The sequence below is a fragment of the Lemur catta genome, chromosome 5, assembly GCF_020740605.2.
Source record: "Lemur catta isolate mLemCat1 chromosome 5, mLemCat1.pri, whole genome shotgun sequence".
Classification (NCBI taxonomy): Eukaryota; Metazoa; Chordata; class Mammalia; order Primates; family Lemuridae; genus Lemur; species Lemur catta.
In genome coordinates this window covers 69681277-69700742 of record NC_059132.1, presented here as the reverse complement: position 1 = coordinate 69700742, position 19466 = coordinate 69681277, and the positions used below count along the sequence as shown (strand labels likewise).

Here is a 19466-nt window from a genome sequence, read left to right as displayed (position 1 = left end):
TATGGTATTGAAATTCCATTGTGCCAGCACCTCCAGAGCATAATCCAAAAAAAACAGAAAACCGCCTGCTGGGTTGTCTGCAGTATGCTTGTGTGAACATCAGTGTCTGCTGTTCACACATCATTTTTTTTACTGAAAGTTCCTCTTGGAATAAAGACTCTGTGTTTTCTGAGTGTAGTGAAACATTTGTTGGTCCTTACATTTTTCAATTTGTGAGGGTTTCTGTTTCTAGGATAAGTTGTCATGGCTGTATGTTGCACTATCGTCATTGGTACATCAAAAAGTAGAGAAAAGGCTTGTATGTTTATATACTATAAAATAATGAAAAATATTAAATAAAACTAGAAAATATTGGAGGTGAAAAATAATGAGCTTTTGTTGAAAATATATGTGAAGAAGGATTCATTTAAATATTGACTTTTGCCCTTTAAAATCTATTTTATTTATAAAGTATATCTTGGCTAGATGCATATAAAAATATCATAAATGACCTGTATTTCACTTAAAATTCAGATTCTTAAATATGTCATCTTCTTGACAATATTGAGCTAGTCAGATTTTTTCAGCTGATCCTACATAATTATTCTAATCAAGGAATGTATTAGGAAGTATACTTACAGACCCTCAGAATAATTTTTCATTTTATTATTCATTTTTACTTTTATTATGCTGCCTAATATCATATTAGATACAGGCAGCAAATTTCGAAAATGTAGTGTAGTATGTTGGCAGTCTCAACCTTCATTCAGACTCATAAAACATCGAAAAGAGAAAGTGTTTACTAGATAATAGAGGATTTCAGGTTTATATTTGGCAAAGTGAAAGTTGTTGTCCACAGTTTCCCATAAGGCTTATTGGAATTACTCAACATCATTTGTTTTTCTCTTAGAAACTTTCCATGTAGAAGTTAATGCAAGAGTGAATATATACATCTGCTGAAACTGGGTTTTAACCATTTTGACTATTTTTTATAAAGATATAATTTCAGGTTTGTTTATCTCTGAATTTCACTGAGTTTCGTGATCAATTAGAATGCACTGTTTCATTGTTCTACATTTCATAATAGTTGTATGGATCTTTTAATTATTGTTTCTTTGAATTATTAGAATGTGATTACTGTATATCTGGGACCAGTTATTAAATTTTAGTCAGTTGGTCCAGTAGACAGTGATGCTTGCTAATGCCTCACACGTTCTCCTCAATTTGCTTCTTATTGGTTGTCTTAACCTTTCTTTCAGTCCAGAAGATAGAAGAGATTGTCATCTAAACAAGACATATCTCATACATGCCTTCTGGAAGGGGAAGTAAAAGCACCAAGTCCTTAACAGTTAGTTTTCTAAGGGCCTAATGCGCCTGAGTTTACTGATTGCCACGAAGCCTAATTGCTCACAGGGCAGCCTGGCACACTGCCATTTCCCCACTGGGCTGTTTGTTGGTGCTTGTGAATAGAACAAAAATGCCTGTACTTTTTTCCCTCAGTTGTCAATGATTGCAGTTTTAGGAGACAAGTTAACATTTTTATCAAAATGATGGTAATTCACATCAAGATGAAGTCAAACTTCATGATATCTAAGCTATAAGTAGTAGAGTTAGTTCAGTGTTTTTAAAATTCATGTGAAATAAAATGTTACTTCTCACTTCAAAATATTCACCTCAACTATTTGTTAGACAGATGTTCTAGATTTGGCTAAACGCTTCTGAAAATAAATTACGAGGTGAGTTTTTGGGGAAATTTTTGTACTTCTATAAACAAAATCTGTTATATATGAATTGTGGACCAATGGAAATCACATATCTTACAAGCAAAGTGTACATGTGGAGGTTGGGGACACTACATTGGCTGTTTTGAAAACCTTTTATTGAGAATAGTAGAGATGTTTGCTTTTTAATTTTTAATATAGCTGGAGGTATATATTGGGTCTTCACCTCTGTCTAGATCTGTAACAAGAACTTCATTTGTTCCCATTGTCATGGTTTATTTCTATGCACAATAACTAATATAAAACAGTAAGTATTGTGAGACTTTCACACATTTGAGTTAGTTTCTTCTTTTCTTCCCAATCCCCTTCAAATTTCCAGATTTTCTATAGCATATATGGAATTATGGCTTTGTGAGTTGTCAATATTTGTTCACTTGTACTCATCTCAGAATATGTTCTTGTCTTATTTTTATTGCAGGCAGACAGACATACTTTGAGACTACTTTATTATTTTTGCGATGTTCAGGATTTTGGCAGAGAAATTACCCTAAATCCTGGCTCTTATCCTTTAGCAGCGAGGTGACCCTTGGGACAATTATATAACCTATGAACTTCAAGTTGCTGTAAATTAGGGATGTGGTGTTGGGATGATTGAAACAAACGTATGTTAAGTGCCTGGCACATAGTAGCAGCTCAATGAATGGTAAGTTGAAAGAAGCAAAGCCTTGAAAACTGGTAATGTTTTTATAGGCTCTAAAAGCATACAATAGTATGTGCTTTTCTATATAATCTCATGAAATTAAAGTTTTAGCTACACATGACTATTTTTTTGAGTTGATAAAGATACAAAAGAGCATGGGCTTTGGAGTCATGTGGGATTTGAATTTCTGCTCTTCCACTTAACCATGAACCTTGGAAAGTTAGTCTCTTTGTGCCTCAGATTTCTTACATATAAAATGAAGATTAAAATAGTGTGCCTTATACGGCTATTGCAAGGTTGGAATAATCAATACAATTCTTAAAACAATTCCTGCCAAAGAGTAAGTGCTCCAAAAGTGTTAGTTGTTGTTAACTGTTATTAAATTATAAAACAAAAAACTTTAATGGAGTCAGCCTTAATTAAAGGATGTCTCTTTCATCCACTCCTAAATAATTCCCACTACCTTTCTTCCCAGTACCTTAAGAGTTCCACATTTTTGTAGGGGATATTTAGGATTATATTGCAGTCAGAATTCTGCTTTCTATTCATTACCTACATAGAGTTGTGATATCCTTGCAGAAAGAATCTCTTAGTTGGCTAGGTATGGAATTACTTCAAAAATATTTTTTCCTTCAGTTTTTAAACACATTGTTCATTGCCTCATAGTTTTCAGTGTAAATGTTGAAAAATACAATGCTGCTTTTGATTTCTGATACATTACATGTGACCTGTTTTTCTCTCTAGAAAGAGATGTGTCTTGATCAAAAGTATCTGTTGAGTTTGTCACCTGTTTCTTATAGGTCTTTCCTTAGTTTGCTTTTTAACAGTCCTTATGTAGGCAGCTTGATTGTGAAATGACCTTTTAAAGGCTTCATTGCTGTACTGAACATTTTTTTTAACAGGTAATTGGGTCTCCATGTATCTTTCTGCTTCAACTGGATTTTTAAATAAGCAATTAGTGGTTAAATGATTTATATAAAATATATTTTGTAGTGATTTTTTTGCATCTTAAATTCCTGGTTTCCCCACAAATTTTTCAGTGGCTTATAATCCATCAGTAGGCCACCAAATAGCTCATTTTCTTAGATATATCACTGACATGTGTACTTAAAGGCTAGCTTTACCCTTTCTTTGTTTTGAGTATTTATTTACTGTTAAAATTTGTGGCAATAAGATAACAGTGTACTCTTCAATTTGCTACTCCTTAAAAATTACTCACAAATGTAAAAAGTCTAAATTTGTATATATTTGCATAAGATTTTCTCATACCTATCATACATACAAATTCTATTTCATTTTTGTTTTAAGAGAAAAGAAGTTTCAGTATATTCATTTGTTTTAAAGCTCATGTAATGGCAATAGTAATGTTATTTGGAATATCAAAGACTGGGACAAAGCTAAACCTCATGTATGGCATGAGGAGTTCTACAAGTGTATGCTGGAGTTTCTGCAAGTTCTATTGTTTGCTTAAAGTTTCCCCCTCTCCAAAGTCCGTAAGACACACAGATGTACACACACACACACAGAGTTTATATAACCTATTTAGTGTAAGAAATAAAACATTATGAGCATCTCAGGAGCTGGGAATATATATATCCTTTTCCTTTCTCTATCACAAAGCTTTCCCTACTTTTAGAGGCAACCATTATCCTAACTTTCTATGTTAATTTCCTGAGTTGTCTTAATAGTTTTACTACCTACATGGATGTACCTAAGTAATAATTTAGCACATATTTTTGAACTCGAAGTCATTTAGACTTGGTATTGTCACACTTTCCCCATTCTTTGTTTTGTTTGTTTTTGCTAACTTGATTAGTTATAGCCTTTGATTTTCATTTATACTAACTTTGAATTTTTTAAATTTAATTTTTACTATAGTAAATCATGTACCTAAGTTAAAGCATGAAAGGACCAGGCACAGTGGTGTGCACCTATAGTTCCAGCTACTCAGAAGGCTAAATTGGAAAGATCCCTTGAGTCCAGGAGTCTGAGACCAACGTGGGCAACATAGCAAGACCCTCCTTAAAAAAAAAAAAAGAGTGAAAGAATTGCAATAGCCCTTAGAATAGTCACACTTCTCTCCTTGCCCCACACCCCCAGCCCACTCTTTGGGAGCAATCCTCTTAGTTACGTTAGCCAATTTTCTGTTAAAAAAATTTATAGAAGTATTTACTTTCCTACTTATAAATAATACATGTGTGTATCTATAACAGACGTGTGCAATTCTAAATAACGTGTATGTACATATCTATATGTAAAGACATGATTTAATAATATCCTACTGTAAAACATCAGGATTTAGCTCTATAATCCCATCTTTTCTCATACTTTCCTTATCTTCATCTTCCTGTTATAGTTTTTTATGTTATTTGTTGAAATCATCATGCATGTTTTCATTGTTATGACCACATAAATATTGCTTAAACTTCCTTTTTAGGCATTATTTTGTTTTCCTGGAAATAATAGTTGCCTCTTTTTTCCCTTAACTTTTTAAATGTTAGTTATCAATATATTAATATATCTAAATTCTCTGACAGATCTATAAAATACTTCCTTAAACAGCCACATATACTCTCTCAGTTCCACATTTTTTCCTGTAAACATCCTTCCTGGACCTGTAGCTGCCGCACTGGGGGTGGGGTGGGGCACAGGAGCGGGGGTGGGGTGGTGGTGGTGGTGGTATAATAAGGGATTCATTACAGGGATTTTACCTTATATAAGTAGGAGTTGATTAAATAAATTCTATAAGGCTGTAGTTTTCACATCTGATGAAAACAGATGAGTGTAAAGTCCACAGGGCAGGAAGTCGAAAGTGAAGATTGATATGAAATGGTGGAGAGCAAAGACGATCTGGAACCCATGAGCACAAGCTAGAACCTATGACCAGAATTGTTCATCTGCCAGTTCTGTCTGTTCACACTGCCTCCAACCTTGTGACATGAGCATCCTGCAGAAGAAGCTGATGTACTTCATCTTAAAGCTAAACACACACCTGGCCCAGGAGTTAGAGAGGCGGCAATAGGATCCAGGAGAAGGAGGGGCAGTTATAGGTCTGGCCACTGTCCTGACAGCCAGATGAGCCAGTAGATAGTGACAACAGCTACAATCTACAAAAGCACCTAATTGACTTGCATGTAAAAAAGAAAACAGCTGCTGCTTCACTTCTGCTCTCCAAATCTTGCATGAGAAGATCTCTTGTATCTCACCTAACTACTAATGTGTGGAGAAGGGAATCCTTGGAAATGTGCTTTAGACTAGCCAAGTTGACACGTTACAAAGCCACCACAGGTGGCCAAGAACGTTCCTCTCAAATCTCTAACCACAAGGAGTAACTGACTGATGGCTCCAGCTGCTGCTCTCTGAATCCACCACGGTGCTTGTATGAAGGCCATGCCTCGCACGTTCTGCCCCCAGCCAGGAACTGAGCACAGCAGGGACACTAAAGCAAGCTCATTCCTGAGAGATGCTGAGTCTTCTGATGGGCAGCCTTGCTGAGCTTTCCCTACCACTGCACAGCAGCCTAACACACACCTACCTATGCACCCTTCCTCCCTCCCTCCCTTCCTCCCTGCCTCCCTCCCTTCCTTCCTTCCTTCCACTTTCCTTCCTTCCCCTTTCCTTCCTTCCTCTCCTTCACCTGGGATCAGACCTGCATTGCTTTCTGTCTGCTCTTCCAGCCTCCCTAGGCTCCCTCCTCATTTTCTTTCACAGATATTTCCCCTAGTAAATTTCTTGTATTTCTAAGCCTGTTTAGGTGTCTGCTTCTTGGACTAACATAGCTGTCTTAAATCCCTTCAGCATCATCCTGGGAATTTCCTTCACCTTTTCTTTTGGTAGAGCCCTTGTTTCTAGATCCCAAGTCCTCATGTTTCTTGGTTTACTTCCTTTTTTGGTGGAATGCATTCTCCACATGGGAGGTAAATTGTTGAAACTTTGCATGACTGAAAACTTAATTTTAATTTCACCCTCGAGGGATGATTTGGCTGGGTATGGAATTCTAGTTTGGAAATAATTTTCCCTCGGAATTTTAAACACATTCTCCATTGCCTCATAGTTTTCAGTGTAAATGCTGAGAAATACAATGCCACTTTTAATTTCTGATGCTTTGCGTGTGACTTGTTTTTATCTCTAGAAGCTTTTATAATCCTCTTTTCCTTGATATTCTGAAATTTCATGATTCTGTGCCTTATTGTGTGTGTTCCCTTCATTGTACTCGGTGCTTAGTGGTTTCTATCAGTTTGGAGATACCTGTCCTTGAGTTTTGGGATGCACTGATATTCTTTGATATTTTTCCTCTTTGTTTTCTCTGTGCTCTCTTTCTAAATTCACATTTGTTAGCTATGACATCTCCTGCATTAAACTACTGATTTTCTCATTTTCTATCTCTTTTGTTTTCTTGTTTTCCAATCATTTAACTTCTATTAAGAAATATGTGCTCTCATATGTATATTAATTTCTAAGACCTCTTTTTGTTCTTTGGTCTTTTTAAAAAATAGCATTCTGTTCTTGTTTCATGGATGCAGTATGTTATGTCACTGAGGATGTTAATAATAATGCTTTGTTTTCTTTTTTAAACTTGTATCTCTTTCAGAGTTCCTTTTTTGTCTTTGTGTTCTTCTTTCAGTTTCTATTTTGTTTTGAATTGTTTTCTTACATGCCTGGAGATCCTTGGGTATTTTCTCATATTTAAGAGTGAGATACAGGCCGGGAGTGGTGGCTCACACCTGTAATCCTAGCACTCTGGGAGGCTGAGGTGGGTGGATCGCTCGAGGTCAGGAGTTCAAGACCAGCCTGAGCAAGAGTGAGACCCCGTCTCTACTAAAAATAGAAAGAAATTATCTGGCCAACTAAAAATATATATAGAAAAAATTAGCCAGGCATGGCGGCGCATGCCTGTAGTCCCAGCTACTCAGGAGGCTGAGGCAGTAGGATCACTTAAGCCGAGGAGTCTGAGGTTGCTGTGAGCTAGGCTGACGCCACGGCACTCACTCTAGCCTGGACAACAAAGCGAGACTCTATCTCAAAAAAAAAAAAAAAAAGAGTGAAATACAAATAAGCAGTTTGGAACAGTTTGTGTTCATAGAATTTTTTGTTTAGTAGGTCTCCCTATAGTGTGGCCAGGCTGGAATCCTCACCTCCTTCAAGCCTTTGCACACATCACCTTCTCAATGAGGCCTATTCAGACTACCTTATTTAAAACTGCAAACACCTGCCCCCTGTGTTTTCCTGCTCAGTTTTTTTCCCAGTGCACTTTTTTAAACCTGATATGTTATGTAATCATATATTATGTTTATTTTCTATCTTCCTCCACTAGCATATCACCTCCAAGGGAGCAGGGATTTTGTCATTGTCTTTATTTTCATTGATATATTCCAACAAACTAGAACAGTGCCTAATAGTTTGTAGATTCTTTTGGATTTTCTGGATACGCAATCACACAATTTGCAAATAATGTTATTTTTTTCTTCCTTTCCAATCCTTGTTCATCTTCTCTCCTCCCACCTAGTTCTTTTCCTTTGTTCCCCTTCTTTTTCTTTGCCTTATTGCATTGCTTAAGACCTCTGGTATGATATTAAATAGAAGTGATGATAGTGGACAATCTTGTCTTGTTCATGATCTCACTGGAAAAGTTTTCAGTATTTCATTATTGTGTATAATGTGTGCTACAGATTGAAAGATGCTGCTTTTCCTATTAAGGAAATTGCATTCTGTTTCTAATTGGATGAGTTTTAAAATCATAAATGGGTATTGAATTTTGTCAAGTTTTTTGCATCTTATGAGATAATGTTTTCTCTTTTTACTATTAATGAAGTCAGTTACATTGATTAATTTTCAAATGATAATCCAACCTTATATACTTAGAATGATGTATTATCCTTTTTACATATTGCTGGATCTGATTTGCTAATATTTTGTTCTAAATTCTTTTATTTGTATTCATGAGAAAGATTAGTCTGTAATTTTTCTTTTTTATAATATCCTTATCAAGTTTTGGAACCAAAATTATGCAGGCCTCCTCAAAAGAGTTAAAAAGTGTTTCTCACTTTTCTATTCTCTGTTAGCCTTTGTGCAAAATTGATGTCATTTCTTCTTTAAATATTTAGAAGAAACCAATTCAACTGGTAAAGCCATCTGGGCCTAGAGTTTGTGATAGATTTTAAATTATGAGCCAATTTCCTTAATAAATATATTTCTATTCATATTTTCTATTTCTTATTTTTGTTAGCTTTAATAAAGTATATTTTTGTTAGCTTTAATAAGTTATATTTTTGTTAGCTTTAATAAATTATATTTTTCAATGATTGGCCTTTTTTTCCTGATATATATAACCTATTAAACTAACCTGATAAATTGTTAATTATAGATATTTTTCAACTCTAGAATTTCCATTAAAATATATTTTAATTCTCAAATTAAATTCTTTATCTTTTTACTTACTTTCTTTATCTTTGCTTATTATTTCTTAATCATATTAATCACAGAATTTATGATTATCAGACACTGGAAAAAATCTTTTTTACAGATTTAAATATCTTATTAATAGCCTTTTATATTCATCACATGTTGAAGTGGTAATAGTTGGATATGCTAAATATAAATTTAATTTCACCTGTTTCTTTTTACTTTTTAGTGTTGCAAATAGAAAATTAATAATTACATATATGGTTCATTTTTGTGGCCCACTCTATTTTTCTATTGGATAGAGCTGCTCCAGATGATATTTTCTTCTTCTAGGGAGGGTTTACTTTTTCCTCTATTAGGTAGATAGATTGGAATGCTTTACTCCTCTCCGTTCCAGAGTTGAGTTGAGGCTGCTTTGCAGTTTTAATGAGGTTCTCTCTACTTCTGTTTTTTAACACCCCTAGGGCATAACCACTCAAGGCTTTCAGCTGGGAACCAGTTATGTTCATGGTCTTTCCCTTTGGCACATTCTCTAGTATTTCTTTCCTTAGCCCTGAGAGATTGCCAGAAACTCTGCTCTGCCTCTCAGAGGCCCGTTGTTTAGCCTTTCAGCCTCCTATCCTAGGCAACTTCAGAATGTGGCCAGTATTTTGAGGAGAAAATAGACTACGTGTTTGAAGCCCTTGAAGTCCCTAATTTTGTCTTTTCTGAAAGACCACTAGTAATAGCTCTACATGTTTCTCTGGCTTTAAGAAACAATCCTCTACCTGGACAAAGCCACAATTCTTAGCATCTTCCCCTTTCCCAGAATCAGCAAATGCTTCCGTGGTTAAAGTGGGTGCAGAAAGACCAGTCACCACTCTGATCTTCTTTCCTCCCCAGAATCCTGGCCTTCACTAGTCCTTATTGCTTTAGCAACTCTCTGATACCTCTAAAATGATGATTTTTGTGTTTTACCTGTAGTTAGTCTCAGCAGGAGCACTGGTTTGCCACAAACTACTTCATCCTCTTGAATTTAAAAAAGACATGTTAAAAGTCCAGACCTTTCTCATATATCATCTCTGGTGGAATTTTCTATCTTGCCTTGCCTTCCATAGATACCTGGTCCCTTGCTGGTACCTTCAGAAGTTGCCTCCTAAAAACAAGATGTAAATTTTTGAATCATCAGCATGTAGTTACTTGAGGTATGTGAAGTCATGGACCTGGGCAGTTATTATAATAGATTAAACTTTATATTTTGGGACTAGTTTTAGGGCAGAACTATGCAGAATGCAACACATAAGGAATAGACGGAGGAGTTTCTGGAGATGTAAAGCAGAGATGAGAAAAGTGATGGGAAAAATACCTAAAGAAGGTGATAACACAGAGACCATGAGAAAAAAACATTTCGGTAAAAGATTGCATCAAATACTGTAGAAAGGGCAAGAAGGTTCAAACTGAAAAGGATCCCATGGCTTTAGTAATAATGAAATTTATTATTTTAATATCTTACAACATTTCTATGAGAAAAGTATAACAATTAGGATAATTTTATTTTTGACCCATAAAAATGACAATTTCATATGATTCATTCTAATAAATGGAGAAATAAAAGTTAGCAAGCAGAAGTAATTTGCTTACATTCAAGACTAGAAATGAAATTCAAGTCTAGGTCTTCTTTTGTCATCTGGTCTGATGTTCTTTCCACTGTACTACATTCATTTATCCATTGCTGTAATTTCTTGATTAGTCATTATTTGGATAAGGCTTTTAGCCTTTTACAACAAAAATAAAGTATATTTTATTATGTTTGTAATTTGTACTTTTTAAAAATTTTTGTTAATTTTTATTATGTACATATGTGTATAGCTTCTTTTTTTTTTTTTGAGACAGAGTGTCACTTTGTTGCCCTGGCTAGAGTGAGTGCGGTGGCGTCAGCCTAGCTCACAGCAACCTCAAACTCCTGGGCTTAAGCGATCCTACTCCCTCAGCCTCCCCAGTAGCTGGGACTACAGGCATGTGCCACCATGCCCGGCTAATTTTTTTTTCTATATATATTTTAGTTGGCCAGATAATTTCTTTCTATTTTTAGTAGAGATGGGGGTCTCACTCTTGCTCAGGCTAGTCTCAAACTCCTGACCTTGAGCAATCCACTCGCCTCGGCCTCCCAAAGTGCTAGGATTACAGGCGTGAGCCACTGCACCCAGCCATGTGTATAGCTTTTTAATGACAGATCTGATTAACCTGGAAAGTAGTTTTTTTTTGTTGTTGTTGTTTTTGGGGTTTTTTGGTGTCCAAAGATTCAAAGATTTTTTGTAATTTCTTCTTAAAGACTTGTTACCATCTTGGGCTTCTGATGAAATTATTCTTTTTTAATTGACATTGACTTCAAATTTATTCAAAATTCTTCATGTAGATTAGAACACTCTATCTAGTTCTTCTCTTTTTGTTATGGCTGTTTTTTAAAAATAGGTAACTGAGACCAATTAAGCTATGTAATCTTAACTCTCCAAGAACTCCTTCTAGAATAGTTTCTCTGTATAGAAATTTTCCTTACTTGCTAGTCTAAAATGAATTATTTGATCATTTGTAGCAGGGTGACTGATTTTGATTTTCGAAGTCATCTTCTTAGGTGGTCATCTTCTTCACTGGGGCAAAAGAGCTTGCTTTCCATAGTGAGCCCTTTGAGTTGGCTTCTGTCCTTGTTAAGCTGCTTTTGTGGTATCCTTTTTTTTTTTTTCTTTTAACACATTTGGAACTTCTGAAGTTTCTTTTGGATTATATTAGACTTTTTTTCTCTAGAACTAGGTCAATATTGCTGTTAACTTGTTGTATTCCTTTCTAGGTGAAAGGATGGTTAAAATTCTAGAATCTGCTGCTTCACATGGTGACATTTCTTGTTTTGGGATTCTATGGAATTTCATTAAGTTACAGCTATGGTTATGTAGGGGCCAAAGGAAAACTTCTCCTTTGCCCTCTGAAGGTTTGCTGAAAATCACTGACAAGAGGCAGATTAATAAGAGAAAAGGCATATAAATTTGATCATAGTTTTATGTGACATGGAGCACCTTCAGAATGAGGACACAAAGATATAGAGGAAATTGTCCATTTTTATGCTTAGGTTCAACAAAGTGTAAACAGCCATGTAGAAATATGATTGGACAAAAAAAGTATGATCTAATGCTAACAGACTGAATGGGGAAACCCAGCAAGGCCTGTCTGTCTAGATTCTACTGGGCCTCTGTGAGCATGCATTCCTTTCTCCTGGGTGTGGAGCAAGATCCTTCCTGGAATGGGGGTGGGGGTCTTATGATCTACAGTTAAACAAGGTAGGTCAGAAAATTTCTTTTATGGCCAGTTTTTACACAGAATGATGGGGAGAAATTTAGAGTAGTGTTTTTAGGTTTTATGGCTGACTTGGGGAAAAAGGGCTTCTGGTTTTTATGACCTACCTTGGGGAAGAGGGATTCTAGTTTCTATGATTAGCCTTTGGGGAGAATGGGACTGAGAGGTAGGAGGATGGGAGAGGGTCAGAGAGAAACTTTTGTTTCTGAGGCCTTCATTTTGGGTATTGTTTTCTGAATCCCAGTAGTTAGTGAAGGAGAAATAATGAGAGTAAGGGAGAAGAGGACAACTTTCTTGAAGCAACTACCAAGTAGTTGTTCCTTCTCTCATTTATTTCGCAGGGATATGTGATTAGAAATAGGAAAAAACATGTAAACAGCTTTGTATTAAATATTTAATATTCAACATGATTTTTATTGATGAATTACTTCTTTTTTTTTAAATATAAGCTTTTTTTATGCTGGTGTTAATAGTGTCAATCAGTCTTGCTCTTCAAGAAGACATAACCAGAATAAAGGTAGTAACTTAAAGGTTGCTAATAAGCAGAAGACCAGGAGCCAGGCTGAGAGAGTCCTTCATAGAGATATTCTAGTGGATCCTATGTACATACAGTTTCCACCATTATAGGTTTTATAACACAGCAGCTGATATCAAGGAAAGAATATTAAGATTCCTATTAAGATAGGAAAAGTGGTGGCTACTATTCAGAAGTGACCTGGTAGTCCTTGGATTAGCAGTAGTACCAATTTTGTGATCCATTATGATTTCTCCTGCCACTAATAGGATACTACTGTGTAGGTTGCCCCTAAAATATATATTTTGGGTAATACTGACAACTTAATAAGGTATATGTGTTTTTAAGCACATAATTTCAAGTATATTATTTAGCTTAGCATTAATAAGTCAACTTTATTAACCTTTAAATTTATCTATCTTTACTGAGTTACCAGTTATTTTCTCTGTCATTTACATTCTATTACTATTTTAGCAAACCATGTTATATATTTTGTGTACAAAACTATATATTAAATTAAAATATTATGTAAAACTTTATATATATTTAAAATATGTGAAAAAATAACTGTCTTCCTTACCTATATTAAATAGTTCTTAGAATTGATTTGGCAAGGTGTTGATCACTGGTGACTTTGACAAGATTGGTTTCAGTGGTGGAGAGAAAATTCAGATTGGAAAAGCAGGTGAAAAATGGAGACATTAACTACAACTTTTCAAGAAGTTTTGCTGAGAAGTAAAACAGAGAATTGGGGCGGTAAGTAGAGGAGGACATAGGACTGAAAAAGGGTTTTAGTGTTAATTTTAAGATGACAAATACTGGGCCAGGCATGGTGGCTCAGACCTGTAGTCTCAGCACTTTGAGAGGCCAAGGCATTGACGCCAGGAGTTTGAGACCAGCCTGGGCAACATAGCTAGACACTGTCCTACAGACAAGTTTTAAAAAACTAAGTGGCGCACACCTGTAGTCCCAGCTACTCAGAAAGCTGAGGTGGGAGGATCATTTGAGCCCAGGAGTTCAAGGTTGCAGTGAGCTGTGATCATGCCACTATTCCCCAGCCTGGGTGATAGGGCAAGACCCTGTCTCTTAAAAAGAGAGAGAGAGAGAGAGAGAGAGAGAGATAACAAATATTGCAGCATGTTTGTATGCTGATAACAGTGATCCAGTGGAGAAGAGAAAATTATTTGGAGAGAGAATGTTTATTGCGGGAGCAGAATCTTTGGTTGGGAACAAATGGAAGAACTGAACTCAAAAAGGTAGAGGGGTAGTTTAACTACTGTATAACAGCTGATGGGAAGATGGTATTCTTTTTCTGATCGTTCCTATTTTCTTAGTAGAATAAAATATCATCAGCTTAGAGAGAGATTATAGTAGTTATTAGGACTTGAGGAGAAGCTCAGAAACAGCTGTCCCAGAGACAATGAAAACAAATTTTCTAAGAGAATGTAATAGGAATTTTGTGTGGTGCTAAATAGGCACTGGAATTTGTTTTCTTGAATATAAAGTGAGACCAATCAATATGATTGATTATTCATCTTTAATAGGCACAGAATAGGCAGAGTTGGGTTTAACTAGAATTCCCTCCCTGCCCCAGAAAAATGTGAGACAGTGAGAGAGGGACATTAGATTTAAGTGTGTAAGGGGATTGATTATTATAATGAACTATGGGATGTCATTATGATAAAGAGGGAATTGAAGAGATTGAATAGGCTAATGAATGGTAAAAAAAGTAGATGGAATCAATAATATAGCAGTTGTAATAAGGTAGGTGCCATTGCAGTGGGATCACTAGAGAAAGCTTGTGAGTGAAGTTATGGGGAGACATGCTTGAAGTCAAGATTTCAGCTATTTTGTAGCTATTGCTCATGATCAGGTACAGAATATGACTGTGGGAAGGATAACTGAGATGGATTAGAGATAAAAATTGTTGAAAGTGAGGAAGCTGAGGAAAGGAGAATCTAGATTGTTAAATGGATTACCTCTGTGGATGTTGAAATTACCAAGAAGCATGATTCTATTAGCAGTACAAAGAAATGCTATCAATGAGATGTTAAAATCAGGTTCTGAAATTATCTGGAAACTCTTTTGAGTCACTCCTCCAGCTGCCACCAAATTAAAAACAATTTTTTTTATAAAGTAAAAACATGTTTATTGAGAAAAACATAGATAATACGTAAAGTTAGAATAAAATTAAAATTATCCATATTCTCACCATTATAGATATTTCCTATTTATATTTTGGTGAATATCCTTTCAGACTTCTTTTTATACATACAAACTAATCTTTTAAAAAATATATAAGGTCATGAAACACATGTTATTTAGTAGTTTGATTTTTAAATTAACCAGAGATAACTGTAAATATCTACAAATAAATGTAGATGTGTCATTTGTAATTATATTCCATGATGTGGAATATTCCACTATAAGATATTCCATGGTGTGATTGAACCATAATTTATTTAACCAGTATATGATTAACTATTGCTGCATAACAAACCACACTAAAAGTTAGTGGTATTAAACAATAGTAACAATTTATGATCTCTCGTGATTTCTGTTCAGGAATTTGAAAAGAGCTTGGCTAGGCAGACTTTTTCATGAAGTTGTGGTATTATGCCAGTAAGGCTCACTGGGACTAGAGGATCTACTTCTAAAATGCTTTGTTCGTGTGGCTGGCAGGGTGGTACTAATTATTGGCTAGAGGCCTCAGTTTCTGTCCATGGGACTTCTTAAGTGTCCTCATATCATAGTAGCTGTCTTCCCCCAGAAAGAGTGATTCAACAGGCCAAAGCAGAAGCTACAATGTCTTTTATGACCTACCTGCAGAAGTCACACATGATCACGTCTGCCATATTCTGTTGGTTGCACAGAGCCAGTCCTAATCCTTTGTGGGAGGTGACTACATAAGAGCATGAATACCAGGGGTCATCTTGGAGGCTGACAATCACAACCACCCTACTATTGGTGATCGTTTAACTTATTTCCAATCACGAATATTACTTACATATAATCCTTGTGCCCTTGTCTTAAGTATTTCCCTGTAGTTCTAGAAGTGGACTTGCTCAATTAAAGGATAGGTACAAGGGTGTGCTCAGAGCAAGGAGCCTGAAGGATGGCTCCTCTGTTTACAACACACCCAATAGCAATCTGAGGTCATTGTGAGAAGGGGCACAAAATTTGGGTCCTCCCTATGAACAAATGCCCCTACACATGTCCCCCTGTACCTCCATGTGGCTTCTGGGCAAGAATAATATGGTCAACTCTGGGCTTTTTGGTTTCCTCACTGCTAGTATTTTTATGAAAGTCTTAAGACTTTTGTGAAGTCTTACTAATATGTTTAAATTATATCTCTTGTACCTCATTGAGGAATATTTTCAGCCTCTAGGACATTGTTTTGCACATAATAGTTGCTCAATAAAAATTTGATGAGTGAATGTATGCGTGGAGGTCAGAAGTCCAAAATAGTCTTAGAGGTTAAAACAAGGTATCAGCAAACTACTTTCTTTCCTGGAGGCTCTAGGAGAGAATCTGTCCCTTGTCTTCTTCAGCTTCTAGAGGCTGCCCTTATTTCGTAGATTGTGGCTGCATCACCCCAACCTTTGCTTCCATCATCATATCTCTTTATCTCTCCTACCTCTCTCTTATAAGGCCCCTTGTGATTACTTTGGGTCCAGATAATCCAGGAAAATCTTCCTATCTGAAGATCTTGAACTCAATCACATCTTTAAAGTCTCTTTTGCCATGTAAATTAACATATTCACAAGTTTTGGGGAAAGATCTGGCCATCTTTGGAGCCCATTATTCTGTCTGCCACATCTTTCTTTTATTTGGGATCATTGAATGGAAGGGACATTGGATGACATCTTGTCCAATCCCTTTATTTTGTATGTGAGGAAAGTGAATGAAGCCAGAGAGGTTGTTTGTCTGCCTCTAAGCTTTTTTAAGATTAGGGACAAGGCTTTACTCATTTTTGTATGCTTAACGATACTTAGAACAAGACCTTGGGCATTTTAAGTATTTAATAACTATTTATTGCCTGTTTAGTGATTGAAAACAGATATATCAGGTCTTTGACTTACTCACTTTAAGTTAGTACTAATGGATGTCTTACAAAAAGCCACAAACTAAAAATACTATGAGAGGTAGTATTTATTTTTTTATTTTATAATTAAATGGAGGAAATCATTCAGTCCTAAACATAACTGCCTGTTTTAAGATTCTCTTTCTCTTGCCCCATCTCTACTTGCCTGTCTTCTCCATAAAAAAAATGAAGGAAGGAAAAAAGGGAGAGAGGAGGGGAGAGGTAAGATGAAAACATAGAGAAGAGAAGAGAGGGCAGGAGAGAGAGAAAAGAATGGGAGGGGAAGGCGAAAGAAGAAGATACCGTGGTGTTCTTAATTATTTTTCTAGAGTAACTTATGCAAGCCAGATTTAGATTCTTTAATACTCCTGCCATCAGCTGTATTCATACAATAAATCTATATTTTCTGTGATGCATATAGTTAATATGTGTACAATAATTAAGATAATTTAAAAATCAATATTTATATTTTAAAAACCACTTCATAATTTTAGGGAAATTTTTAGAAACTTAAGTTTACCTTTTGACTTAAGATTTTCCTTCCATTATTGTGGAAGAACAATTTGGACTCTTGATTAAAATAAAAATGATTAAGACAGGTTGGACTCTTGATTACAACAAAATAAATTTTAATTAAAAATTTGGCAATTTGCACAGCATTTCGTATTGAAAAATATTAAAAATCTAGATTTTAGGTTTGGATTATCATCCAGACTTGATAAATCACTTAGTATTTTTCAAGAAAAAAGCTTTGCCTGATGCTTATTTAATGACTGAATTTCTTTTGTTAATATTCTTGTAATTTATATAGAATCTGATTTATTATTATATGGATTTGGGTCTATAAGGCATGATCCTGGAAATAAAATATACCAGAAAAATAATGTTAGATTTTTTTCCTACTTGGAGCAGTATGGTTTTCCATTGGCTGCATATATTTATACATGTCTAATTCTTCCTCATAGGAGGAGGTGAGTTTTTGTGAATATATATCATTTTTTATATATGGGAGCAGTTATATGTCTATGCTATAGGATATAGAACTACCTCAAGGGGCTATGTTCTTAAATGAGAAATTGCCTAGCCCATTTCTGTTTTTAAAGTTGAGTATGTTTTTGTTTCATGTAGAATTTTGCTCACCTATTATTGAATGTCAATAAATGTTATCCTTAGAACCTATGTATTTATTATCTGGTTATGTTAGATGTTTTTATAGCAGTACAACTTTTTATGTACTATATATAGGCTACTTTAGCATACTTTACCTTAGTGGCTTGAAAGGATTAATGCTTCTTCCAAGTGTTCAATTTACTTCCAGGGATTAATTGCATTCTGGAGAAAAATGACTAATTAATACATATGGTTCTCCCAAAGAATCAGATTCTCCCTCAAAAATGTGGCATAATCTCATTCAAAATTAAAGACATTCCATCTCTAAAGAATAGTAAAAAAAAGTGCCTTAATATTTCAAGTGCTTTGGTTATTTAGGGAGTTAACTTTATATAACTTTTGGTTTAAAAATTTATTGAATACTTGCTGTATGTCAGATATTGTACTTGCTTCTTTATATACATTATCTTATATAATCTTTCCAATATCCCGATGAGGTGGGTAATATTATTCCCATTTTCATAAATGGCATAATTTAGGCTCAGAGTGATTAGGTAATATGCCCCAGCTTCAATAGTTTATAAGATGTGGAACTGGCATTCAAGCCCATTTTGCTGACACTAAAACTAGTATTCTTTATCTAATAGCATTTTGTATTTCTGAACTTAGAAAGCCAGAAATATGTGTTTTCTTGGCAGCAGTAGCAGCATTTCACTGTTATTTTCCATGTTGGCTACTTTTGTTTGTATAAACAAACAACCTGTGTAATGTTACAAAATTATATATTTTTTTAATCTATACAAAAATGTTTCACATATTTTGAAAAGCTTGGGACATGTGTTTTCTAATGTTATATAAGTGGTACAAGTTTCTGAAAACAGTAAGACTGCATACTGTCTGTTTTTATGTTGTCTGCTAAGATGGTACATGTTAAGTGCTTAGTAACTGTAAAAGTAGACCATGGTAAAAGTGCCCAATAACTGGTAACAGTTGTTATCATATTGACATTCTCCCAGTAAGCAAAATGTTACTTTTGGAGTGTATTCATTATTATAAATTACATTCATTGACTGAAAGCATAATCTGACTTTTTTTTTTTTTTTTTGGCAGCAACTGGAATTGGTGGAACCAAGTGGCTGGATTCATGTTCCCTTAACTGATAATCATAAGAAGCCAACTCGCACATTCATGATACAGATTGCTGTTCTAGCCAATCACCAGAATGGAAGAGACACCCACATGAGACAAATTAAAATATACACACCAGTGGAAGAGAGCTCCATTGGTAAATTTCCTAGATGTACAACTATTGATTTCATGATGTATCGTTCAATAAGGTGACTTTAAAGTGGAACACAAGTCATTAAACATGTCTTTGTTTTATCTTGTTATTAAATATTATATCAAGTATCTTTATTGAAAAAAGCATTAGTTATTTTGCAGTTTTGTATACCTTTAAAAGTATTTTATTGTAACTTTGATAAATAAATAAATTTGGGTCATATTATCTCTATTTTCTTTAACATATGATAAAGCTCACGTATTTTACATTACTTAAAATTGATTTGAAGCCAATCATTATATTTTCCCTTATATCAAAAGAAAAACAGTTGAACTGAAAATTTCAAGATG

The 19466-nt window shown here is 35.0% G+C and overlaps 1 protein-coding gene and 1 non-coding gene across 4 annotated transcripts in view; both read left to right on the top strand.

The window, feature by feature from the left end:
• The window catches only part of ANAPC10 (anaphase promoting complex subunit 10), a 60388-nt gene extending 40999 nt beyond the window's left edge, over positions 1–19389 (top strand). For 2 of the 3 annotated variants that reach the window (XM_045552072.1, XM_045552071.1), the window contains one exon: positions 18945–19389. In XM_045552072.1, the coding sequence (XP_045408028.1) occupies positions 18945–18990 (46 nt within the window). In that variant the 3' untranslated portion in view covers positions 18991–19389. Of the gene's footprint in view, positions 1–13233; positions 13397–18944 lie in introns of all 3 variants that reach the window. The other variant, XR_006735364.1, reaches the window with a different exon arrangement.
• LOC123639076 lies at positions 15726–15855 on the top strand. The gene has a single exon (XR_006735642.1). It is a non-coding gene; the product is annotated as a small nucleolar RNA SNORA11 (small nucleolar RNA).
• Positions 19390–19466: the final 77 nt, after the last annotated feature.